Source organism: Paramisgurnus dabryanus, chromosome 3 (genome assembly GCF_030506205.2).
Source record: "Paramisgurnus dabryanus chromosome 3, PD_genome_1.1, whole genome shotgun sequence".
NCBI classification, from domain to species: domain Eukaryota; kingdom Metazoa; phylum Chordata; class Actinopteri; order Cypriniformes; family Cobitidae; genus Paramisgurnus; species Paramisgurnus dabryanus.
Genome location: NC_133339.1, coordinates 3,633,916 through 3,661,103, shown reverse-complemented (window position 1 = coordinate 3,661,103; position 27,188 = coordinate 3,633,916). Strand labels below are relative to the sequence as shown.

Below are 27,188 nucleotides of genomic sequence, written 5' to 3'. Positions count from 1 at the left end.
CTTGGTGTTTCTGATGCATTTAAATGCTTTGGTGTACACACCCCTTGAGCGTCTCACCTAAAATTGAATATTTTTTAAAGCAACACTATGTAGTTTTTTTTACCTTTAAATAATGTCTCTAAAATTATTTCAGTGATAGAACAACTTTTAACTGGACAAATTGTACTGTTGCTGCAACCTGAGCAGCCTCCTAGCTGCTACAAGCACACTCTGAAAGTGGCGGTGGAGGGTAGGAAACAGAGTCCCGCCCCTCCACCTGCCTGCAAAAGAGTGTCTGATACCAGGCACTGTTGCGCTTTTCAACCTCATGGGGGAGCTGTAAGTCATTTTTACATGGAAACTACATAGTGTTGCTTTAACTCTGGGCGCAAAAAAAGTAAACTCGGTAAATAAATAAAATAATTGATCAAAATCTTGGAAAAACAACCAGAATTCTCTGCTCTCAAATGCTGGGGGCGTGTCCCCTGTCTGAGCTGAAACCACGCCCACTGTCAGCAAAGCCACTGGAAAATCTACAAGCTGAATGGATGCTCATGATTGGGTTAGGGGTGGGGCTATGCTACCATTTTTTCCTCAAATAATCTTAAACACAGAATTGTTTTTTAAACTGTTTACCGTTGTAACTCCACAATTTAGTAATTTAATGCCCAGTCTTTGTAATGTGTTTCAGCAATACATTTATAATGTGTTTAGAAACCATTCTCTGAAATTACTTTTTCGTAAGTGCACCTTTATTAAATAAATATGGAAAGACTAAGTGGTATCATTTTAAACAATAACACAGGCGAAATATGTTTCAGTCTGTATAGTAAACTTTCAGTTTTATTGAACAATATGAGCAGTACAAAACAATAACCAAATAAATTTCACATATTTTGTGTTAACTCTAAGAATTTATTTTAAGTATAAATATTATTTCATATTATAAAATGATTAAAGTTGTAATGAGATTACAGATCACACAAGGATTAAAACATCATTCTGGTATCTCTTAACTCAAATTCATAACAGACAAACACTTTCATTCACACAAGTTTGCCGAGTTGTGTGTCCATTTGCATATACGCTCATAGGCGTTTGTGTTTTTATCAAGTCTCATAATGACTGAATGTGCTGCAGGAGTTTATCACAGAAATCAGGGTTGCGCTGTTTCTCTCGTACAGCCTCGGTTTGTTGTTGTAAAAGATCACAGTCAACCTTACTGGCAACTTTAAGGACATCTGTGAAAGGAAAAAAGAAATTACAATTTGAAATGATCATAGTTTGGAGTTGTGGCGCAGCACTTCAGACATACTGAGCTTTGATGCTCATCTGGTTTGAATCAATCCTCTCTATCGATCCAATAAAGGACCAAAAACCAATAATAAAACAAACAGACATCATGTTTATTAAAAATCCACCAGGTGATATAAGTTATCATTTGTTTTCCTCTTATTCTGTTTACAACCTACAGTAGCAAATTTTAAACATGTGACTAAAACTCGGTTTAGTACAATGAAGCACTCTATTATTGCACTTTGATATAAAAGCATCCATTGCTTGACTTTTACAAAAACATCAGACCTACCATCATGAACAAAACAAACTACAAAGCCGGCCTGTGTTCTTTCAGCGAGCATGTCTTTGTTGTGGGGATTCGGTTTGATCCTGATTTGTTTGGTGGTGGGGATTTACTTTTATCCTGCGCTTTATTCGTTCGCGAATGCGCTAGAAAACAAAGTTTTCTTTGTATGAAGACATGAGTGACTTTCCTCAGAAACTTAAGCACAGAGAGAGAGTGTTCTGTTTTTACAAGCTTAACCCACGGAATGAAGGATTATGGGATATGGGAAGCGTGGCGTGATAATGGACATTAATCGCATCTGATGTGTCTTTGAAATGTGAGACAGAATAAAAAAACGACAAGACGAGATTAACATTAAAAAACAAGACGCACAAACGATGAATTGTTTCTTTTCAGGCAGACTGTAGGGAGTGTGCAGACTGAATATAACAAATTACAGATGTGATAACGGTTTCAACTTGCTACTGTCAAGATTTGGTTTGCACAACTCCCCTAGTAAAATGTTTTATGTTCACACAAAAAAAGTTAGAAGTAAAGTATAATGTTAAAGTATATTACAGTACAAGTAAATTATTATTATTAGGGATGCACCGATATATCAGACAATCATTTGTATCGGCAGATGAAAGCACAGCCAATGATCAGTACAGATTATATCCTGGCAATCAAACGCGGTGGAAAACACATGGGAACAACATAATAATTTAAAACAAGGGGTAAAAGCCGAAACTATCGGTATCTGTAGATGTCAAATATCGGTATCGGTAGATAAAAACACTTGTTCTGGCCGATTGTTTAAATACAGCCGATGATCAGGGCAGTTTGTACACTCTACATTTCACAACATAATAATTTGAGCAAAAAGCAAAACTATCGGTATCTGTAGATGGCAAATATCGGTATCGCCAGATAAAAACACTTGTTTTTAATATGGGACATTGGCTGATTATTAAAAAACAGCCGATGATCAGGTCAGATTATATCCTGGCAATCAAAAGGGGTGGAAAAACACATCAGAACAACATAATTATTTGAAACAAAGAAAAAAGTAAAAAGCAAAACTATCGGTATCTATCGCATCCGTAGATATCAAATATCAGTATCGGCAGATAAAAGCCCTTATTCCCAACATGGGACATTGGCCCATTGTTTAAAACAGCCGATAATCAAGGCAGTTTGTACGCTCTGCATTTCACAACATAATAACTAGAACAAAAAGCAAAACTATTGGTATCCGTAGATGTCAAATACCGGTATCAGCAGATAAAAGCATTTGTTTTTAATATGGGAAATTGGCTGATTGTTTAAAAACACTGGGTGATCAGGGCAGATTATATCCTGGCAATCAAAAAAGGTTGAAAAACACAACAAAACAACATACTAATTTGAAACAAGGAGTAAAAAACAAAACTATCGGTATCTATCGTCGTTGATGTCAAATATCAGTATCGGCAGATAAAAGCACTTGTTCCCACTATGGGAGATTGACCGATTGTTAATAAACAGCCGATGATCAGGGCAGATTATATCTTGGCAATCAAAAGAGCTGGAAAAACACATCAGAACAACAGAATAATTTGAAACAAAAAAGTAAAAACCAAAACTATCAGTATCTATAGATGTCAAATACCAGTATCTGCAGTTAAAAGCACTTGTTCCCACTATGGGAGATTCGCAGATTGTTTAAAAACAGCCAATGATCAGGGCAGTTTGAACGCTGTGCATTTAACAACAAAATAATTTGAGCAAAAAGCAAAACTATCGGTATCCATAGATGTCAAATACGTTGGCTGGCAAATATCAGTATCGGTATCAGTATCATATCAAGTGCAGTATCGGCAGATGAAAGCACTTGTTTTCAATTGGTACATTGGCAGATTGTTTAAAAACAGCCGATGATCAGGGCAGATTATATCCTGGCATCAAAAGGAGTGAAAAAACACTTTAGAAAAACATTGAAACAAAAAGTAAAAACCTAATATCTGTAGATATCGTTCTAAGTATGTGAATATCGGTATTGGCACAGAATTGTGTGTTGGTGCATCCCTAACTATTATTATATTATCAGGTATACTGAACCTAATAATAATCTTATGCATAATTAAACGATTATATATCATAATGAGTTGTTTTCATAAATGCAGCATCCATAAATATAAACAAGATGATGTGAGAAATTGCTTGCAAGCTATTGTTGCTACGGTTACCCTCTAATGAAAATGACTTCATCTGTTTAGTGCAAGATGAACATGGGTGCTCTAAAAAACTTGCACAATAAGACAAGAAACATGTGCTAAGAAAGTAATAGGGTTCATTTAGATTTCATGTTTACTTAATAGTCTCTTTGAACATTATGGTTGCACCGCTCTCTCTCTCTCTTTCTCTGTGTGTGTGTGTCTATGTGTACCAGCACACTGGCATGTGATTATAGAGAGCTGTCGACAGCTCATGACTCTCTGAAGGCCAGTAGCAGAGAGATGTGTGATGGATAGAGTGTAAAACCACAGGATAAATGAGGCGCTTTGAAGTGACGAACGAGGAGGCTCGGCGGAGCTACCGCAGGCCAGCGCTACACCATTAACAGAGATCTGAATCACTTCCTGTTGGAGCAGGAAGAGATTTATCTTACACCACGAAAGTGTCAACGCCAGTATGACTGCCATCGGTTGAGATCCAGGTCAAAGTCATAGCAGATAATTACTGAAGAAACGAAAAACTGTTACCGAGCACAGAGTCCTGGACTTTGTCATCTGGGTCGTCCATGTAGAGGAGAAGTTGCTGGAACAGGAACTCCAGGTGTGGCCGGCACGAGTGAACGTCGTAGTTATTTCCCAGAGATGAGAACCATGTGCCGAGAGACCTCAGAGCTTCAACACGGACGTCTTCACTGCTGTCATCGACACGCTTTAGCAACTCTGAAACACACACGTAATCATGACCTTCAGCACACCAAACACATCTGAAGATACTTAATACTCTGATGTACAATGACCATACTTATTATACATATTTAAATTAAGCTGGATAGTCTGATTAATTCTGGCATCCTATTAACAGGGATTGCTTAAAAAAGAATATGCTAGAAAAATATAATGTAACCATTTAATGTTTGTGTTCCACAAAAGAAAGTCATATGGGGTTTACCAAAGTCCCTTTACTAATACTAAACTGATGAATAATTTAGGGCTGCGACTAACGATTATTTTCATAATTAGTTAATCGGGCGATTATTTTACAGATTAGTCAACTAATCAGATAAAAACATAAATGTTTGTTTTATTTTTTTATATTTAACTAAATATTCAAATAAATATGTGTTTAAGATTTGAGCTGAACACCAATGGTACAATATATTACGATTATTTATGCACATCTGTCAAAAAGTAAAAAGCAAAACTATCGACAGCTATTGGTATCTGTAGATGTTAAACATCGCTTATTAGGGCACAGAAATTTTGTATCAGTGCATTCCAAAGTATTATTATATTATCAGATCATACTGATGCGTAAATCTTATGCTTAACTGATTAATGCTTTATTTGATTATTTTCATAATCGATTAATCGGGCGATTATTTTACAGATTAATCAACTAATCAGATAAAAACATAAATATTTGTTTTATTTTTTATATTTAACTAAATATTCAAATAAATATGTGTTTAAGATTTGAGCTGAACACCAATGGTACAATGTATTACCAATATTACTTGATGCATTTCTGTTTATCCCAGCCTAACTTTCATGCATCAGAATTCATACTGTGTGATTATTTTGAATTGGGTCACAATGAAGACAAAATTCCAGTTTGTATGGTCTGCATTTCACAACATAATAATTTGAAACAAGTAAAAAGCAAAACTATCGGCTTCTATAGATGTCGAATATTGCTAACGACACAGAAATTTTGTATTAGTGTATTCCTAAGTATTATTATATTATCAGATATACTGATGCATAAATATAATAATAAACTATGAATATTTCAGGGCTGCAACTAACAGTTGTTTTCATAATCGATTAATCGGTCGATTATTTTATAGATTAATCAACTAATTAGATAAAAACATAAATATTTGTTTTATTTTTTATATTTAACTAAATATTCAAATAAATATTTGTTTAAGATTTGAGCTGAACACCGATGGTACAATGTATTATGAATATTATTTAATGCACATCTGTCTATCTTAGCCTAACTTTAATTCTTGTCAAATGCAACATCTTCAAAATGCATCAGAACTCATACTGTGAGATAATTTTGAATTGGATCGCAATGACAACAAAGTCCAGTTTGTACGCTCTCCATTTCACAACATAATAATTTGAAACAAGGAGTAAAAAGCAAAACTATCGGTTTCTATCGGTATCCGTAAATGTCGAATATAGCTAACGACACAGAAGTTTTGTGTCAGTGTATTCCTAAGTATATTATATTATCAGGTATACTGATGCATAAATATAATAATAAACTGATGAATAATTTAGGGCTGCAACTAACAAAAATTATCTTAATTGATTAATCGGGCGATTATTTTTTCGATTAATCAACTAATTAGATAAAAACATAAATATTTGTTTTATTTTTTATATTTAACTAAATGTTCAAATAAATATTTGTTTAAGATTTGCGTTGAACACCAATGATACAATGTATTACCAATATTATTTAATGCACATCTGTCTATCTCAGCCTAACTTTCATGCATCAGAATTCATACTGTGTGATTATTTTAAATTGGGTCACAATTACAACAAAGTTCCAGTTTGTAAGCTCTGCATTTCACAACATAATAATTTGAAACAAGGAGTAAAAAAGCAAAACTTTCGGTCCATTGATGTTGAATATTGCTAACAACACAGAAATTTTGTATCAGTGCATTCCTAATTATTATTATATTATCAGGAATACTAATGCATAAATCTTATACTAAAATGATGAATGATTTATTTGATTATTTTCATAATCGATTAATCGGGCGATTATTTTTTCGATTAATCAACAAATCGGACAAAATCATAAATATTTGTTTAAGATTTGAGCTGAACACCAATGGTACACTGAATATTATTTGATGCACTTCTGTCTATCTTAGCCTAACTTTCATCCATGTCAAATGAAACATCCCATCTCCTCCGGCTCAGGTCTCTCTCTTCTCTTTCACTCGTATTACCTGGATAGATCTTGTTGAGTGAATCTGTGTTAAGCTGATGTGCTGTGATCTTCAGCAGTGAGTGAAGTGACCTGCAGGCCAATAACCGGGCCAGTTTGGAGTCTTCCTCCAGAGCAGAGATCAGCTGAGTCCTGAGGGTTTCCTCCACTGAAAGTACCTACATCAAACATCATCATTCACACTAAATACTGGTACTACAGGTACGCATTCAATAGCCCTAAGTCCTATTCGGAAGATAAAAATACCAGACTGATTAACACCAATGTCGTGGGATAATTCCTTGCCATCCGAATCCAGAACTCTGAGTTTATAAAAGGACATCAATGCAAAAGTCATTCTGCACTTTCTTTTAGACCACTGAAAAGCACTGTATGGTCATGCGCTTCGCATTTATTTTAAATCAGTGAAGCGTATTTCGTTGCCTGCATTTTAAACATCGACACCATCAGAACTGAAATGATGAGAAGTACATGGGAACAAAGTCGCTCCACAACAACGGGTAACTTATATAAATAAAGAAAAGAAAATGAAAACGTTTAAGTTTAGAATTATAAACTCACACATTCACCGCAAATGTATCTTCATCCGAATGAGTTTTTTTGTGGAGGAGGCATGCAAATAAATTTTTCCAGACATCCTCATGAGAAGCAATTACTGTCCGAATAGGGCTTATGAATAGTATAATTTTACAGTTTTTCTTGTTTGCTGTTTGTTAAAAAAATCTTTCATTAATAAGTCACATGAAAGATATTCAATAGAATATTATTGTACTATCATGGTATCCTATAGTGTGTTTTTAGGTCTTACTTGTTCCGCCGGGAAAGTCGCTCCATGAAGGAGAGCCAATAGACAGCTAAGAGCAGCAGTCCTAACAGCCGCCGCTGACCGACCTGAACGCCACACCAGATTAGGCAACAATAAGTCCTGTAAGACCGTCTTCACACATTCACTAAATCTCCTATAGCAAGAGAGAAAAACTTTTATCTTTATAAACATTTATTTATGTGACGATAGACAGCCCTCTATCATCATATGACCTGACCTTTCCTATACATATATGTCTGGTGTTCACCAAAAAGTATAAAAGTATTTTATACTAAAAAGTAGCTGGTCCGCAGTAGTCATAATGAGTATAACGTCAAATTATAACAATCGCCTGTGTTTAGTTACTGGAGCACGCACGTCTCTCACAAGGATCGTAATGGCAGTGATTGACAAGCCAGAGGGCCAATCGCTTATGCGATGACCGCATGAGCAATTGGCTGATGTTTTTAAGGCCCTATCTTGTGCACAGATGACGTATATTAATATTATTACTTTCAGTGCAGCTAATAAATAGTCTTTTATCATTTAGTAAAGACAGTTTCAAGTAATATTGCAAAAATGTATAAAACAAACATCCTCCTTTGCACCTTTAACATATATCAGTGCCATTGTTTTGTCTCAAGATTAGGACTTAAATGTCCTTATAAAATCTAGTCTTGGATTAATCTAAACCCTGTCCGGGAAACTGCTTCTAGAAGGCTATGGTATGTATTTAGATAGCTAGATAAAATATACATGAGTGTATGTGTGTGGTTCATCTTTCTTTTACATCGTCTTATTTCACTTTGCAAATCAAAGAGCGACATGAAACAGAGGATTTTGTTTGAGGTTAACTATGTCATACCACATTAAGAGAAGGGGATTTTACCTTAGTATAGTATTTTACTGACATTTTAATATGAATAATTTTGAAGGTTCATCTTTGAAACGGACACCATGAATCACTTTTAATCATATCATTCATGTAGTGGTGGGTACAGACAAAAAGTAAATTCATCTCCTTTGTTAGATGAGCTCAACTTGGCTCATAGAAAGTAGATGAATTAACTTTTTGTCTGTACCCACCACTACATGAATGATATGATTAAAAGTGATAAATATGCATTTTTTAGATATTAAAACTGCTGATGCCCATTTATTTTTTCTGACTGACGCCACAGGTGTTTGAACAGAAACCTTCATGTGAGACAGAGGGTAGTGATAAACGCAAATGTAGATGTGCAAACATCTATTTGTGGTGGCCAATTTTAATTTTGTGGCGAACTGAGAAATAAATAAATGTATGGGAATGTACAACGACGCTCTCACTTGTGTGATATCACACATGCATTGTGTGATGTCACAAGGCATTAAACTACAACTGGGTGGCAACTTTAAAAAAAACGCTGGTAAGAGTTCAGCATGCTTCCAAGCATATTTGATCATCACTTCAACAGTTGCACGATATAAATGTTAATGTATAAATTAGATGAATGTTGGATTATAAAATAAACACCACAGTCTTTAATCATATTTTCATTGTGTCTTTGCTGCGTCTGTGTTGGTTGGGAACTGCGCTCTGTTTCAGTCACACTTGATTCTGAGGAACTACTTTGTTTGGCGGAAGAGTAATATTTGTACAAATATAATTACAGCTGTTTTGTTTTTTTTTATAAAATCCCGCTAACGTTATGCATATGAAGTAACCGTTTTATAAAAGCAATAACCCCCGCGAAGCAGTGGGGTTACAGTGCATTTTATAACAGCTAAGGGGGTTTTAGGCTTCTTTGGGGGCTTATTGCTTTATTTTAATGCAGCTTCAGAGGGGTCTAAATGATCCCAACCGAGGCATAAGGTCTTACCTAGCAAAACAATCACAATTTTCAACAATAAAAAAAAATACTTTTAGACCACAATATCTTATCTTGCACTAGCCGCGTGACACAGCAACGTGACCTTACGTAATCACGTATGATGTATGCAAAACTACTGCTCCAGTGTTTACAAGTGTGGAGAAAGAGAAGTGTTGAGATGTTGTTGTATGTGGAATGATACTAATTAATGTCTTTATGTCAGTTTGTTGTTTAAAATGGTGTGCGTTTCACATATGTGACACGTGACCTTTCGACGTCATTACATAATACGTAAGATCGCGCTGATGCATCACACATCAAGTTGTGGTTAACAAATTATTTTTTACATTTTCTAGGCGATGATGATGATCGTTTTACTAGATAAGACCCTTATGCCTCGGGTGAGATCATTTTGAGCCCTTTGAAGCTGCACTGAAACTGAAATTTTAACTGTTGAGGTCCACAATATGGAAAAAAATCTTAACGTATTTCTTAACGACTGAACAAAGAAAGACATAAACATCTCGAATGACATGGGGTGAGTAAATTGAATTTTTTATGAAAGTAGAGTAATCCTTTAAACAATAGTCACTGTTTTGCAAGCTTAAATGCTATTGGGTAAAACTGCACACTTTTTGAAGCATTTCCATTTATGTAATTGTCAGATATTTTATCCAAAGCAACATAAAGTGCATTCAACTTAAACATTTGATCAGCATGTGTGTGTTCACTGGGAATCACACCCATGACTTTGCTCTGCTAACGCAATGCTCTAACAACTGATCTACAGAAACTGCATAACTGCATGAAGTTGTGTTTGTGTGATGAACAAACCCCTGTGAGTCCAATGTGTTGCTGGCATCAAGCAGTAGTTTGGACAGCATTGTGAAGATTTGAAGCCTCATCTCTGGGTCTCGACTGGGTTCCACGCAATTCTTTAGCAACGGCAGGAAGGCTGACAGAAACTCTCCCACTACTGGACCTGAATGAAACACTCATGTAGATTAGAAAAAATCGAACAAATAAATTCACAACAAAAATACCACCACTGCACTATAACGTAAAAAAAGGCAACTTAAAAAGTAAGTTATCTGGCTGCCTTAAAATTTTGAGTTAATTCAACGTAAAAAATATTAATTAATTCAAAAAAGCTGCATAAAAAATTTGTCTTATATAATATTTTTAAATTGAATTAACTTTTTTTACGGTGTGTGGGAGATTATTAGATAATACATTTTTTAAATATAATTTTTAAAGTAACTTTATATTAAAATTAGATCGGACTAAGACTTCAATCATATCAGTTGCTGACAAAAAAAAACTGTTTTATTGTATGCACAATGGGTGATGCCCTCATGGTGGTTGCCATGTTAAAATCACATGACTAAATCACTTTATTAGTCACATGTTTAATAAGTGAGTACACAATAAGTGTGTTTGACTTCATGTGGCGCCGCAAAAACCGACAGACGGATGACATTAAAGTACTGCGAGAGCTCCATATGATTTCTCAAATCGCTCTTGTGATACTTCGATGTCATTCACCTGCTGGTTTTTGTGGCACTGTACAGTATGTTAGTGAACACAGACAGTCGTGGTCAAAAAATTGACACAAGCTGTCACTGGTTACTTTGTCCTAATATGTACCATTTATGTACAGATATGTGTACCAACATGTAACTTTGAGATGCTAGTATGCACTCCTTGGTACCAATATGTACCTCTGTTTATTTTTTTAAAAGGTTTCCGTCCCAGTGACACCAAGGGACCATTTTTTCTGACAGCGCACATAGTATGACAAACTCAAACCTGATTGGACAGCGATGATCTCCAGCTGTGTTTTCTGAATGGAGTAACTCGTCCAGGTATGATGCGACTCGAACAGCCATTGCAACAGATCAGCCATGTGCCGTCTGTACAACTCGTACACTCCTGTGAGACTCTGAATCTCACACAGACATCTCACCAACTCTACAGCCTGAAAGACAAATGACATTCGATCCATCCACCCGAAACTACGCCATACCATGTGGGAAATCCGTGCGTGTGTGATTTACCTTACTGTGCTGTTCATGCTGCGATGAGAGACTCTGAACGGACACCAGAACCTTCAACAGCTGTATACTGATGACATCACAGTCCACCTGACTTACATGCAGCACGGCGTCCACACACGCCAACAACTGATCCAGATACAGCACCTGAGAGACAGACAGATAACATTTGATTTCACTTTAGCCATTTTGTTCCTCTAGCTTAACTGGTCGAGTATTGCGTTAGCATCACAAATGGTCATGGGTTCGATCACAGGGAATGCACATACTGATCAAATGTAGCATAGTGGGGTATCACATTAGCACTTTTGGTGCGCACCTGGGTCCATTTTGGAAGATGTGAACACTGCCGCTGCTGATATGAACACTCCGAACTAAAATGCAGAAGTGAACAGCTAATAATTACACGTATGAGAGTGTTCGTGCTCATTAACACTGATGACAACTGTGCATATCTGGGTGCGAGAGTGACATCATTTCTGTTCATTTTCTACTTGCCTCCGCAATTATCAGTAGACAGGGTGCATTCTTTTGTACAAATTAAGTTTGCAGCAGACAGATGCAAGTGGGTTTCTGTATATATTCTTTAATAAAAGGTTAAAGGTTTAATAAAAAACAATGAGGATACGAACAACGTTTTCTATTTCATAGCCGGCCGGTGCATAGAAACATCAGTAAACGGCTACAGCTTGATGACGCAAATGTACTGCGGTTAAGAACAAAATATTAACAGAACAGAGACCAGTGGGGGAAGAGGGAGGTGGAGCATTCGAACTCTGGTTCGGGCCAGGCAATCGAACCAAATTTGAAACCACCCTTAAAGTCCCCATTAACAGGAAATAGTGATAGACTTTCCTTCTATGTTGTGACGTATTACCAAGTGAAATAGAAAATCATACGAGGATAATAGTGGGCGTGGCTTGGGTTTTTCATCGTGATGAGATTGGATATAAAAAAGTAGGCTTTTTATTCAGAAATGGAACTGGCAGCAGACTGACAGTTGGAGGGGCGGAGTTTACAGATGCTCCCACCCAAGCTGTCTAGCTGAGGTGGTCAGAAAATGATCGCCACAAAAGGGCGGAAGAACATATGAAGAGTTTGGTTCCTAAACGCAATAAATCCATTTTGAATAATTTTGGTAAAAACGTTTTTTTCAATAACAAAAAAGTGACAAGATGAAAACCACTATTTTCGGTTACAAACTTTCACATTGCATCTTGGTTATAAAAACATAAAAAATTATAATCCATAATTTGATTTTCAAAGATTTATTATAAAAACTGAGGATTTTCCACAAAATGCAATAAATCCATGACAAGGTTGTTTTTTAAAATGCTATAAATCTAGCGATCAGCTGTAAAATGTTTTATTCCTGATCGATTTTCGTTGGGTTCGCGTAAAATAATGGAAAGTTTGTCATAAGATCCCCTGGGGTCAATGTGTTAGCATGACAGAAGCTTGATACTGTCGTGTGAGAACAAACAACAGCCGGCATTTTTCTTTCGCCCGAGTGCCTCTCACGTAAATTATTAGATGTTGATGGCTTCCCTGTCACAGAAAACCACCACAGATTTATTAATGCCATCAAGGTAATATTTTTTTATTTGTTGATCACGAAGTACAAGATGAGAAAAACTAGGATTCAGTGTGTATTCCGCGCCACCATTGTTGTTTACCATTAGTGGAATGGTGCGCTGTGATCTGTTGAGTGGATTTATTGCATTCTGCATAAAATGACAACTGGGATTTATTGCGTTTTGGAAAATAAAGCGGAAAACATGACAGAATAACAAGGCGGATATCAGATTTTGCATGTAATTAAGAATTTACTTTTAAATACTGACCAGATACAATACTGATATTTTTTTAATGACGTTTATCGCGTTTTAGAACCAAACTCTTCATTTTTAGATTTTGTGTGAAGTTTATGAGGGCAAAATAATAATATAAATAAATAAATAATAATATAATATAATATAAATAATATGATATAATATAATATAATATAAATAATAATATAATATAATATAAATAAATAATAATATAATATATTATAATTAAATAATAATATAAATAAATAAATAATAATATAATATAAATAATAATATAATATAAATAAATAATAATATAAATAAATAAATAATTTAAATAAATAATAAATAAATAATAAATTATATATAATTATATATATATATATATATATATATATATATATATATATATATGATGACTTAAGTAAGAAATAATTGACGACAATACCACGGTTACTACAAACATTGCTCTGGTGCCTATTTTTAAGAAATTTTAAAGGTTAGGTTTGTTGTTATTGAAAAATAATCAACACCAATGGAACATTTCTCAGCCAATCAGAATACAGCATTCAACACCCCCGTGGTATAATTGTTTATAATAAACAGTGCAATATTAAATAAATAAAAGTTTAAATGCACTGTGGGTCACTTTGGATAAAAGCATTTGAAAAAATTATTTATTTTAAAGCCAGCAGCCATATCACCCTGTAGCCCAAGACAGCTTGCCCACTGAAGCTAAGCAGGGCTGAGCCTGGTTAGTACTTGGATGGGAGACCACCTGGGAAAACCAGGTTGCTGCTGGTAGAGGTGTTAGTGAGACCAGCAGGGGGTGCTCACCCTGTGGTTTGTGTGGGTCCTTATGCCCCAGTATAGTGACGGGGACACTATACTGTCAAAAAAAGCACCGTCCTTCAGATGAGACGTTAAACCGAGGTCCTGACTCTCTGTGGTCATTAAAAATCCCAGGATGTCCTTCGAAAAAGAGTAGGGGTGTGCCCCGGCATCCTGGCCAAACTTGCCCATTGGCCTACTAATTATCCCTTATACTACTTGGCTATATCACTCGGTCTCCTCTCCACTAATAAGCTGGTGTGTGGTGGGCGTTCTGGCGCAATATGGCTGCCGTCGCATCATCCAGGTGGATGCTGCACATTGGTGGTGGTTGAGGAGATTCCCCCATTCATATGTAAAGCGCTTTGAGCACTGGAAAAGCGCTATATAAATGTAACTAATTATAATTAATTAATTATTTGCCGAATGCATAAAAAAAGTTAAATTATGTAATCTAATTTGATTTGCATTTTAATTCAAATGTACAGTGTTGGGGTGTGTGTATATGTGTGAGAGAAAGTTTTCATTACACACATACACACCTAAACTCGGTGATCTCCCAAAGCTATGAGTTTTTCTTTCCATTACTCCCTGTTATTTTCCCTTCCTACAGCTCTTATCCCCTGAAAAGTGATCACATGTCTAGACAAAGTTTCACATTCAGAGCATCAACAAGATCATGACATGGTTTCCTCTGCTTCACAGCTCTGTCATTAACAGAGGCTGAATGGTTAACCTGCAGATGTTTGGAGCGGCCTACAGGAACAGTGTGTGCGGGATACTTTTACCATTCATTTAAACAAACACAAAATTGAGAAACATTTCAAGAAACGCTTTTAGGACTTTTCTGTTACTGATACTCAAGGTGGCTTACCTCAAAAGTCTCAAGTAACACTATTCAATCCGACAGATCCTAAAGAGGGCACCCGACTCATTTTAAATATAAGGATTATTATTCCGATACGGTGCGAACAACAATTATAATTTTTTCCATACAGTTCTTCCATTATGTAATGCATATGACTACTTTTAAGACTTTATGAGCAGATTTTCAGATAAGAAGCAATGCTTGTAAAACAGGAACACGTTCTCCAGTTCACGCCTGAGGCTCTCAGCACGATAACAGTGTGTTTGACAGATCTGACAACTGTTTCAAACACACCGTCCTAACCAGAGCTCCCTGCCAATCATTTTTGTCCATAAACACGCCGCTGCCTTGACATCAAGCCCTCGGCAGAAGTCTGTCTCGCTCGATGCCGTCTCCAGCCTCTCTTCTGTCGGGACAGAGGTGAGCAGGGCCACAGCTGTCAGCAGTGACATGTGCCGACAGGTTTGCATTTCAATCGTTTCCCTGAAGCCCACTTTTGTTATGTTTTTTGAGGTCTCTTGAGCCAAAACATGGTCGTGATTTGGTTTTTCATGTTCGTTTTCTTCTGATCGTAGCCTGATGTCACAACGCAACTTCTTATTGGAGGATGCTTTGGGTTAAACGTTAGGTTGACCTGACTATTTGAAACGTCTTATATAAAGGCATTCTCTCTACAGATCAAAACCTTTACGTTTTCTTCTCTTTCAGACACCTGCTTATCTCTGAGATTCATGAGCGTGCACACAGTCCCCCTATAGCAACCCAAAAACAAAATGCATACAAAAAGATGCTGTTTTTCCATGACCTGAAGGCATGACAAAACTATCCTGTATCAGGGCCAATTCATAAACCCATTACACGGACACACGTCTGCTAATAAAGACGACATCTGAGTTTTCCGTTTAACACGTCTTCAAAGGAAGAATGCAGGCGTATTATTTCCTACCTCTTGTTCCTACGAGGCGTTCTTTTCCAGTGACTTTCTGACAACATCAAAGTGGCGGCTGATATCAGCTGTCCTGTACAGGACACAGCCTACAACATCTGTCTGCCAACACCTGCGTTCCCTAGGTAGTGTGCTGTCTATATCTTTTTTAAAAGTGCAAATTAAAAGTTTGATGAACTGTGGCATACTCGATTATATGCAACTCAAAGCTCGCAACAGACCATTTTTTGAATGCACACTTCACATCACAACTATGCACATGTTAACAAACCCCCTGTACATACAACACCTTATTAGTAGGACTGCAAGATATATCAAAACCATAGAAATATCGCAAACATGCAATGTTTCCGATACTGGGGTCAGCAAAACCCCAAGTGGTTCATGAGGGAATTGCAGGAGGTTCATGAGTTGATGAGAAACATTTAAATAATTACTTACAATTTTAGGTGCATTACATAACTTTTAGATGCTCTCAGGCCTCAAATCTGTCATTCAGCGTGAGAAAGATCATTTTCAAGTCGCTCTTAATACCTCTTTTAACATCAATCAGGTACTGAACTTTAACCCTCTTAATAACTCTTTTAACATTAAAGGCTCTCTAAGCGAATCTGCGAGACGTTAGTTATTGTTGACATTTGAACTGTTTTCAAACAGATGGAGCATAGCTAACTCCTCCCCCTCCCTTCCGTGCTTTCATGAACGCGCCCAACCCCCACCCCCAAATCCTTTTTGTCGTTTATTGGCTGGAATAAATGTTGATATTGCCGTTTGTGAAGCCTGGGCTGTCTAGAGAGATCGCGTTTTTTTACAGTTTGATCAGCAGACAGGCAGCAAGCAGATAGTGAGGAGACGTTTCCGGTATGTAACAAAAAAACAATTTATGGTCTAAAACGCTTCAATTCGAGCGCCTTTAAGCAAGTCCTGCACTCTACTTTCTAAATCTCGTATGTTTTAAAACAGAAATCAAAATGTCAAACGTGCAAGTGGATGGAAGCATTTTTGTATTAGATTAAGCATTTTGGACAATACACCTCTCAGAAAAGTACAAATAAAGATAATTTTAGATGTTTAATAACTATTTAGAGCAGTGGTCACCAATCCTGGTCCTGGAGGGCCGGTGTCTCTGCAGAGTTTAGCTCCAACCCTAATCAAACACATCTGAAGCACCTTAATAAACTGCTTCAGGTGTGTTTGATTAGGGTTGGAGCTAAACTCTGCAGAGACACCGGCCCTCCAGGACCAGGATTGGTGACCACTGATTTAGAGCATTGAAATCACTAGACGAGGGCCTAAAGGAGTAGTCCACCGCAAAAACTGGGGTCTACTGACTTTTCTTAGTAGGAATAAAAATGACTACAAGTCAAGGGGGACCATTTTTGAGTGAACTAAGGGACACTCATTTTCCAGGTCCCATAGAGTTAACCATTTGATTTTTACAGTTTTGAAATCCATTCAGCTGATCTCTGGGTCTGGCGGTACCATTTTTAGCATAGCTTAGCATAATTCATTGAATCTGATAAGACCATTAGCATTGCGCTCAAAAATATTCAAAAAGTTTTGATATTTTTCCTATTTTAAACTTGACTCTTCTGAAGATACATCTTGTACTAAGTCCAATGGAAAATCAAAAGTTGTGATTTTCTAGGCAGATATGGCTAGGAACTATACTCTCATTCTGGTGTAATAATCAAGGACTTTGCTGTCGTAACATGGCTGCAGGAGGCGCAATGATATTATACGAAATGCCTGAAAATAGTCCCCTGCTTTTGAAAGTTACTATGGGGACTACTTTCGGGCAGTGTTTAATATCACTATGTTTTAAATACAAAAAATATCAAAACTCTTTGGTTATTTTTTAGCGCGATGCTAATGGTCTAATCAGATTCAATGGATTATGCTAAGCTATGCTAAAAGTGGTACCGCCAGACCCCGTAGATCAGCTGAATGGTTTCCAAAACTGTTAAAATCAAATGTTTAACTCTAGGAGTGTCCCTTTAATGTAATTATTTTTATGAAAACCTCAATTTCTACCAAAATCGATATTTATACTTTCTTTTACATGTAGCTCAAAATTAGACCATGCGCATTCCGACTCATTTTGCTAGCACGGGTCACATTTATTAAAATCTCACGGGGTACTTCAGATAAATAATTCAGGTAAAGGGGGTTCGCCTGACAAAAAAGTCTGAAAACCCCTACTTTACATAAACTCTTTTTTAATACTTTTTTATAATTTTAACACTTCAAAAAGTTGTGTAGTCGAAATTTAAGGTCAATGGAGATGCACAGAGACTCAAGACAGAGTAATGTCTTCTTTTTAATGTGAAACATGTATTATGATTATATAATTGTGATTTTTTTAACTATATATTATTATAATTTAAAAAGGTTTTACAAACTTAAAGTATTATCGGATCACATATAGCATTATATTGCAAATTATTACATTTTTACTTAAAGGGATATTTCACCCTAAAAATGAAAATTCTGTCATTATTTACTCACTCTGGTGTTGTTACAACCCTGCATAAATGTCTTTTTTCTGACGAACATGAATGAATATATTTTGAGGAATGTTCGTAATCAAACAGGTGGTGAGCCCCATTCACTTCCATAGTATTCTTTTTTTCTACTATGGAAGTGAATGGGGCTCACGAACGGTTTGGTTACATTCCTAAAAATATATCCATTCGTGTTTGTCAGAAGAAAGACATTTATACAGGTTTGCACTGTAAAAAGTGATTTTAAAGAAAAAAATTATTTGTTTTTTGTCTTGATTTCAGTACAAAAATCTTAAATTAAGATGCTTTTTCTTGATGAGCAAAACCACCCAAGAGAATAAGTCTAGTTTTTAGACCAAAAACACAAATTTTAATTGATTTTGTGTATAAAACAAGCAAAAAAAATTTGCCAAAGGGGTAAGCAAAAAACCTTGAAAATTTTTCTTAAACACTAAATTCAAGAAAAAATAGCTTAAGCCATTGGCAGATTTTTCTCATCAAGAAAAAAGCATCTTCATTTAAGAATTTTTAGACATTTTTACTGAAAACAAGACACAAATACAAAGAATTTTTTCTTGAAAATCATATTTTGCAGTGTGTTACAACAAAATTTTCATTTTTGGGTTAACTATCCTTTCATTATGATGCAGCCCTACTTTATGGTATTCAACAACTTCAGTGATTAGAAAAAAATCTTCTCCGACATTACACAGAGGTTACCCAATCAAAATAGAGATCATTCACATACAGATGTCTTAAAGGTACAGTAGCAAAAATCGGCAGTTTAATTAAACATATCAGATATGACAATATTGAGCATTCTTATTACTATGAATGTGGGATAATGTACCACCCAATATGGCTGCTGTGGCAACAGAAGTCCCACCTTCCAGTAAAAAAAACAATCATCAATTGATAAAAATTTATGATTTTTTTTGGGGGGGCTCTGCTTTCCAACCTGTGCGCATGCACAGTAGCTGAGACGGCCTTAGGAAGCTTAGGAAACCAATATATGGTACAGGTGATGTCAAGTTGGTCAGAAATATGTTGTTTCATTGTGATTTCAGAGATATCTGTCTAACACCATTTAAGTAAACAGGACTTTAGTCTTGCATGACAGAAATAACTGCTCAAAAGCGTTGCACAGATGGTCGCCTAGTGGTGCGATTTCGCTAAAGGGACTTTGAATTAATTCTCTTTAATGTAGATAAAACAACACTTTCACAAAGCTATACAGCTGCTCATGTATTATCCTTTCTTTTTGTTAATTACTGCGATATTAATACCACATGTTTTCCTTTTCTTTCCTGAAACACCGACATCGGCCACTGTTGCACTGCCCTTTCTCTCTAGGGGAGGTTTAAAGGTCCTGCAACATCTGTGAAAGACCTTGTCTTGTCTCTGTCAGTTTGTCATCGTGTCTGTGGAAATGCTTTTAAAAAACAATTTATTTAAAATAAAGGAAAGTTCTGGTGGGTGGATGAGACAAGAGATTGTGGCTGTCTGGCATGAGACAGGGCCACCTGGGCCAAACCCCGTCTGAAGGCTCAACAAATCAAACGGGGTGTTGCAGGATCGCAGCAGACGTCGGGGGTCAGGGTGAAATTAGCCGTTTTTCTTTTATTACACTACAGAGGAAATTCCTGCAAAGCCCACAGGGGTGGTGACTTGGCACAGAGGAGATGGCAAAGTCAGAAAATATAGTGTTATTTCTGATATCAAAGAGAGCCGAATGTGGGTTGAGGGAAACACTCTTGGGTCTGGGTGGGATTTTTCCACTCGATCTGAGCCCTGTGACTGAGATCTGTTCGAACACATCTGAAACATGAGCAGGTGTGTGTGTGTGTGTGTGTGAAGGCTGGAAATGTGTAATAAAAACATTCTTTAGGAAAACCCACTTCAAAAATGTGTTGGAAAATAAACGAAAAATAAATATATGATGCAAAGAATTAGAAAAACAAGGATTATATTGAACTGATGCAAGAACAGGACAACAATTTTACAGTGCAGATTTTGTTGGGCTGCAAAACTGACCACAGCATTGAAAATGTGAAAATGAGATTTTTGGTGCTAAAACTTATGCTCAGATTATTAAATGATTAATAAATTATTCGTCAATTAAATGCAGACGATTTCTGATACACTTTACAAAACTACAAATATATCTTATGTTTATTTATGCCTGCATGTGCATTAAGAGAAGTGATACAATTTTTGTAAGTTTGTTGCATCACTGGACACACCGTTGCCAATGCTGATGTCACCAGGAATCAGCTCTTATTGAAAATGAATAACCTGTGGGCACTAAGTCAGTGTAAATCTCTCTCTGTGTAAATAAACCTCTACGATGGAAACTTAAAGCAACACTATGTAGTTTTTTTACCTTTAAATAATGTCTCTAAAATTATTTCAGTGATAGAACAACTTTTAACTGGACAAATGTACTGTTGCTGCAACCTGAGCAGCCTCCTAGCTGCTACAAGCACACTCTGAAAGTGGCGGTGGAGGGTACGAAACACAGCCCCGCCCCTCCCCCTGCCTGCAGAAGAGTGTCTGATACCAGGCACTGTTGCGCTTTTCAACCACATGGGGGAGCTGCAAGTCATTTTAACATGGAAACTACATAGTGTTGCTTTAAAAACCAAAAGCAACTAACTGGAGTAAATGTCAATGTGTCTCACCTGTTGGGAGCCCTGACAGACATCAGGGTGTGCGAGTGTGTCTCCGATCTGTAACAGGTGGGGGCGTAGCGCCTCTCTTGAGCTCCCTCTCAATACAGCAGCCAGAACCATAAGAGGAGCCCAAGGAGAGGCAGACGAACAGGAAGCGGAGTCTGCAACGTGAGGTAGAAGCAACTTGAGGTAGACCTCCGGACTGACAAACACCCCCAAGAGCTTTGCCGACTCCAAACACTGCCATAAAAGAGGTAAACAGAACTTAACATTTCAAGTAAGGATTAAAGCGCAACTTTTAAAGGGATAGTTCGGCCAAAAATGATATTAAACCCATGATTTACCCATGATTTGCATATGTCCATCATTTTTCAGACGAACACATTTTCAGTTATTTTAGAAAATGTTTTAGATCTTTCAGTTAATAAAATGTAAAGTTACGGGGTCCACGTCCTTCAAGTCCAAAAAATGTGCATCCCTCCTTCACAAAATAAATCCAAACGGCTCCAGGATGATAAACAAAGGTTTTCTGAGGGTAATCCGTGCCATTTTGTTGTAGAAATATCCACATTTAAAACTTTATAAACGAAAATAACTCGCTTCCGGTAATGGCGCCATCTTAGTCGCGTCCGCATTCAAGATTAGAGTGTATGCAGTTTATGGAGGTTTCTCTGCAGCTGCTCTTTTTCATACGTCACTAAGAAAAGTGCGTACACTACGCTAATACTCTCTCCTGAATACAGAGGAGTCTAAGATGGCGGCGCTACCGGAAGCTAGTTATTTTCGTTTATAAAGTTTTAAATATGGATATTTCTACAACAACACCACGCGGATTACCTTCAGAAGACCTTTGTTCATCATCGTGGAGTCATTTCTTTGGGGAAGGATATCTGCAATTTGTTTTTGACTTGAAGGATGTGGACCCCATAACTTTACTGTTTAGAAGCTGAAAGATACAAGACATTTTCTAAAATATCTGAAAATGTGTTTGTCTGAAAAATGAGTGACATATGGATCTCGGACGGCTTCGGGGTGAGTAAATCATGGGTTTAATATCATTTTTGGCCGATCTATCCCTTTAAGACAGACTTGAAGGGATATTTCACTGAAAAAACAAAAATTATGTTATCATTTACATCATTAAAGGAATAGTCTACTCATTTTCAATATTAAACTATGTTATTACCTTAACTAAGAATTGTTGATACATCCCTCTGTCATCTGTGTGCGTGCACGTAAGCGCTGGTGCGCGCTGTGACATTTCGATAGCATTTAGCTTAGCCCCATTCATTCAATGGTACCACTCAGAAATAAAGTTAGAAGTGACCAAACACATCAACGTTTTTCCTATTTAAGACGAGTAGTTATACGAGCAAGTTTGGTGGTACAAAATAAAACGTAGCGCTTTTCTAAGCGAATTTAATAGAGGAACTATATTGTATGGCGGAATAGCGCTTTTGGGAGTACTTCAACTCGGCGCAGTAACACCCTCCCTCTCCCATTATGAGTTGAAGTACTCCCAAAAATGCTATTACGCCATACAATATAGTTCCTCTTTTAATCTCGCTTAGAAAAGCGCTATGTTTTATTTTGTACCACCAAACTTGCTCGTATAACTACTCGTCTTAAATAGGAAAAACGTTGATGTGTTTGGTCACTTCTAACTTTATCTCTGAGTGGTACCATTGAATGAATGGGGCTAAGCTAAATGCTATCGAAGTGTAGCAGCGCGCTCCAGCGCTTACGTGCACGCACACAGATGACAGAGGGATGTATCAACAATTCTTAGTTAAGGTAATAACATATTTTAATATTGAAAATGAGTAGACTATTCCTTTAAGTTGTTTCAAACTTGTAAAAATCTCTTTTTTTCTGTTGAATACAAAGGAGGATACTATTGATTTTTTTTTTAACCAAGCCCATCTGGGGCACCATTGACTTCCACAGTGGGAAAAAAATCGCCAATACAGGATAGTATTGGGTGCTGGGCAATTGTTTACTCATTTATTTATTTGTTAATTTGTTAATAACTTATGACAAGCCTCTTGATTGGTGGACAAAAAATAAAGCTGACTTACTCAAAGGGCTGCTGGCAACACTGTCACGACTGCAACCTTCTTAAAACTACTGCCATTAATCCAAGCACGTCATTAAAGCCCAGGCGCTCTGAAATTTCTTACGCACCATAGATTGGGAACAACACAGGTCGCTGGTTTTGAACCCCTGCATGCGTAACAACCTATCTAGTGCAAGGAAATGTCTGAGAGGGAACATTTTGCCTATTGAAACTTTGGGGAGGAAGCTATAAACCAGGTTTTTGCAGCTGGTAGTTTTTTTTTTATTCAAACTATCATTACATACACAATAGGGTGGTGCTTATAATGGGTCAATTTTTTTTTAAATGTTTAACTCTCACCCCCTAAATGTGCAAGGACATCAATAAAAAACACATTGTGCAACATTTTTAATTGTTCCTACAATATCTAGAGGTTGCTCAAAGTCTTTGAATATTTCCGAAATCACATATTTTTGCAAAAACTGTACCAAAAACTGTACCAAACTGTACCATTTAAAAACACACAACACACATATTGTTGTGCGAGATTTAAACCTGCAACCTTTGGTTACCAAATTTTAAAGACAACACAACTCCATCACTAAACAAAAACAATGACCCTGACTGTCTGCACCATTACCTGCGTCCTAACGTCAATCTCTGCATCTGCGCAGGCGTGGTAAATGACTGTGAGCAGTAACTGCAGGTGTTGCGTGCTGTGATCTTCAGCGTGCAGCAGTAAAACACGCAGCAGCTGGGCGGTCTTCACCCGCGTCTGCACTAACCAGTCGCCCATGTCCCGACTCACAGCAGGAAGCAGCTTAGACAGATTCCTCACCACCAGCTCCCTGCAGCCCAGGCCAGGACGCACACCTGTTGGATAGACAATTAAAAAATTATTGCTTTTGAGCATAGTCAATTATTTATTCATTATAAAACTTTTAGTTGCATAAGTAATAAAATGATACTTAGATTAATGTAGATATAAAAAATAAAATCTTTTTACTAGGACATGATAGTTAAGTCTGTCTAAAGTTAATCATGAGTGATTTGTTCAGTACATAATTGTCTATTTTTTTTAAAAGCCAAATTTAGACTTACTATCAGATGTGTAGTGACCCGGTGCAGGCAACTGAAAGTCCAACTTATCCTTTAAATCATCTTCATTTTCCTTCTCCCACTGAGCTCCTATCTGCTTCCATAAATCCTCAGCGAGTAACCTGGTAAAAATAATAATAATTTAAAAACATACATTTGCAAAGTACCAAAAAGATCTGAGGACAACAACAAAATATTAATTCACTTTAATAAACATTTAAATGAATTAAATGCTCTTTGCAAACATGAGGTGACCTACTGTTGCATAAACTAACCTCACAAGGATCTAAATATAGCAAGACTGAGATTACAGCTTTTAAAATGTTATATAGCGCTCACCTGATTTCAGGTATCTCGTCGCTGAGACTGCTCAGAAGAAGTGGGATGAGTTTGTGGAAGTAGGAATATCTGTCCGGCAGGTGCAAAAGCCAATCACCTACGACTACAGTAACTGTCTTCCTCACCTTAACAAAGCAGCACAGCACATGAGCCAAACTTGAACGCCTAACAAAGGCTTTTGTACAAAGTAATAAACACATTTCAGTAAGTGTGTTTAATACTTTTTTCTTCTACATAATTACCCATAACTTAATTAATGGACATCTATTGTTTGATTTCTGAATTAATATCAATTATATAGTAAAATATTTATTTTAAAATATTTCAGTAAAATGAGCCAAAGCAGCTACCAGCCTACCCGTGGCGAGTCGTCAAACAATCTCTGTGCCAAGTGGGACAAAACATCGTCCACATTCTTGCCAGCGCTGTACTGAATGAGGGCACCGATAGCCTGTGTGGCAGAAACCCTCACTTGGGAATGCTGGTGAGAAACAGTCTGCAATAGGGGCTTCAGTAGACTCTCTGCCTGCAGATGGAAATGATCTGAAAAACAAACAAACAATTTAGCCAAACAAATCACATCTGGACCTATCATTTATTGGCTGCATTTCAATATGGTTTTCTTGTATTTTAAGGCAGGGATCGCCAAACTTTTTATTCCAGGTCTCACCTCGACAGGTATAATCTCTCTCTAAACCTACCAAAATATTTTAAAGAGGACATTTCACAAGACCTTTTTACGGTGTAAAATAAATCTTTGGTGTCCCCTGGGTACGTATGTGAAGTTTTAGCTCAAACAACCATATAGATAATTTATTATAGCATGTTAAAACAGCCACATTCAAAGCAAAAAGGTGCAGTTTCTGTGTGTGTGCTTTTAAATGCAAATGAGCGGATTAAGTTGCAGATTATGAGGCGGTATTATTAAAATAAGATCCCCCTCTGACATCACAAGGGGAGCCAAATTTCAATGACCTATTTTTTCACATGCTTGCAGAGAATAGTTTACCAAACTATTTAAGTTACTGGGTTACTGGGTAAAAGTTACTGGGTTGTTCTTTTTCACATTTTCTAGCCTGATAAAAGCACTGGGGACCCAACTGTAGCACTTAACCCCTTCAGACCTGATTTTTGGTTTTGATTGGTTGATCACATATTGGTTGGTACACACATGCATGTATATTTTTAAGAATAAAAAAAATTAAGTATTTATATTTGTATATGATTTAAATCATAAATAAATATAAAAATGTACACACACACGTAAATATTCCTTGAATAAATTAATGTATGTCATTGTGTGTGTATTTATATATACATAATTATTATACACAGTACACAGATGTATGATGTAAACAAAAACTTTTATTCTGCAAACGATTAGTTGCAATGAACTGTTATGCAGCCCTACATGCAATAACTAAATACCCTATTGTAAGATATCAAAACCATTGTCACTGGACTAAGATGATTTTGTGTCATTCGGCCCTACTTTGCAACTGCCAAGTGACTTTATCCCACTGTGTGTGACCCACAGGAGGGTCCATACCCACAGTTTAATTATGAAAACCCCTAGTTTACATTTGTGCATAAACCTTTTTATCCTTAGAGTACATTAAATCTATACATTTTGTATTAGTATGTCACATGGGCTTGAACCCTTGACCTTTTGTTGTTAATCATGTGCTCTGCAAATTAAGCTACAAGAGCATCCTTTTGCGGTTTTGGATAGATGGAATGGGATACAGCTAAGGCCTAAATCTCGCGATACGTTGGGTTAGGTTTGGGAGTAGGATCAGGATAAAACAGCGCTCATTGCTGTATCCCTTCTAGCCACAACCTCATTTTGCCAGTTACCGTGACAACCAACAACACATCAGGAAACACACACACACACACACACACACACACACACAAAATACTTTAGCATACTAAATTAAAAAACAAGCTATTCTGTCGTATGCTGATTTATTCATGACTGTTCATGATTTTTAACACTACGTCTGTGCAAAGTGACTTCCTTTTAGCTGTCAATTCTGCTCACTTACCAGGAACACACTTGGCAAAACTGATGGTACATTTACAGCTCTCTTTCTTGACTTCTGGGAAAGGATCTGTAATGGTCCTCTGCAGTACCTTCATCACGTCGTCCAGGTAGGGCGCCAGATGTCTGCCACACACGTCCACCACCAGAGCCAGCATCTCCATAAGAGCCAGTCTGAGCTCCTCCGCCGGCTCCAGGATCTCCTTCCCGCCGAGTCTCTGTGCCAGAGCGGGCATCAGATAGGGCAGGGTGTCCTCTGGTTTGGGGACAGATCTAATAAAGGCTGTTATGATCTGAATAGTCTTCTCTCTGCATGCTTCCGTCGGGTCTGACAGACCCTTTAACAGCGATTTTAACAAACACTCAAACACCTCCTGCAGCACAGCGCTGGACAAAGTCTGATCGACGCTTTCTCTCTTAATCGCATCTAAAGCTCGCCTTCTTGCGCTTTTATTGTCGTCGTTTAAACAGTTTAAATGCCGAGACAGCGATTTTAAAACATCCGCTGCCGCTCGTTCATCACTGGCGGTCGCCATTGCTGCTTCACACGTGAGTTGTTGTTGTGGTTGGT

At 37.0% G+C, this 27,188-nt stretch overlaps 1 protein-coding gene and 1 pseudogene across 1 annotated transcript; one reads left to right on the top strand and one right to left on the bottom strand.

Annotated features, from left to right (window-relative positions):
• Positions 1 to 829: 829 nt before the first annotated feature.
• On the bottom strand, positions 830 to 27,188 carry dnaaf5 (dynein axonemal assembly factor 5). The gene is made up of 13 exons (XM_065253010.2): positions 26,622 to 27,188; positions 24,932 to 25,116; positions 24,574 to 24,698; positions 24,238 to 24,356; positions 23,777 to 24,009; positions 21,090 to 21,320; positions 11,452 to 11,595; positions 11,204 to 11,372; positions 10,229 to 10,376; positions 7,545 to 7,695; positions 6,738 to 6,894; positions 4,288 to 4,479; positions 830 to 1,220 (listed from the first exon to the last, which is right to left on the bottom strand). The coding sequence occupies exons 1-13, from the start codon at positions 27,151 to 27,153 to the stop codon at positions 1,096 to 1,098; spliced, it is 2,511 nt and encodes an 836-aa protein (XP_065109082.1). The 5' UTR covers positions 27,154 to 27,188; the 3' UTR covers positions 830 to 1,095.
• On the top strand, positions 13,947 to 14,063 carry LOC135734298 (5S ribosomal RNA; annotated as a pseudogene).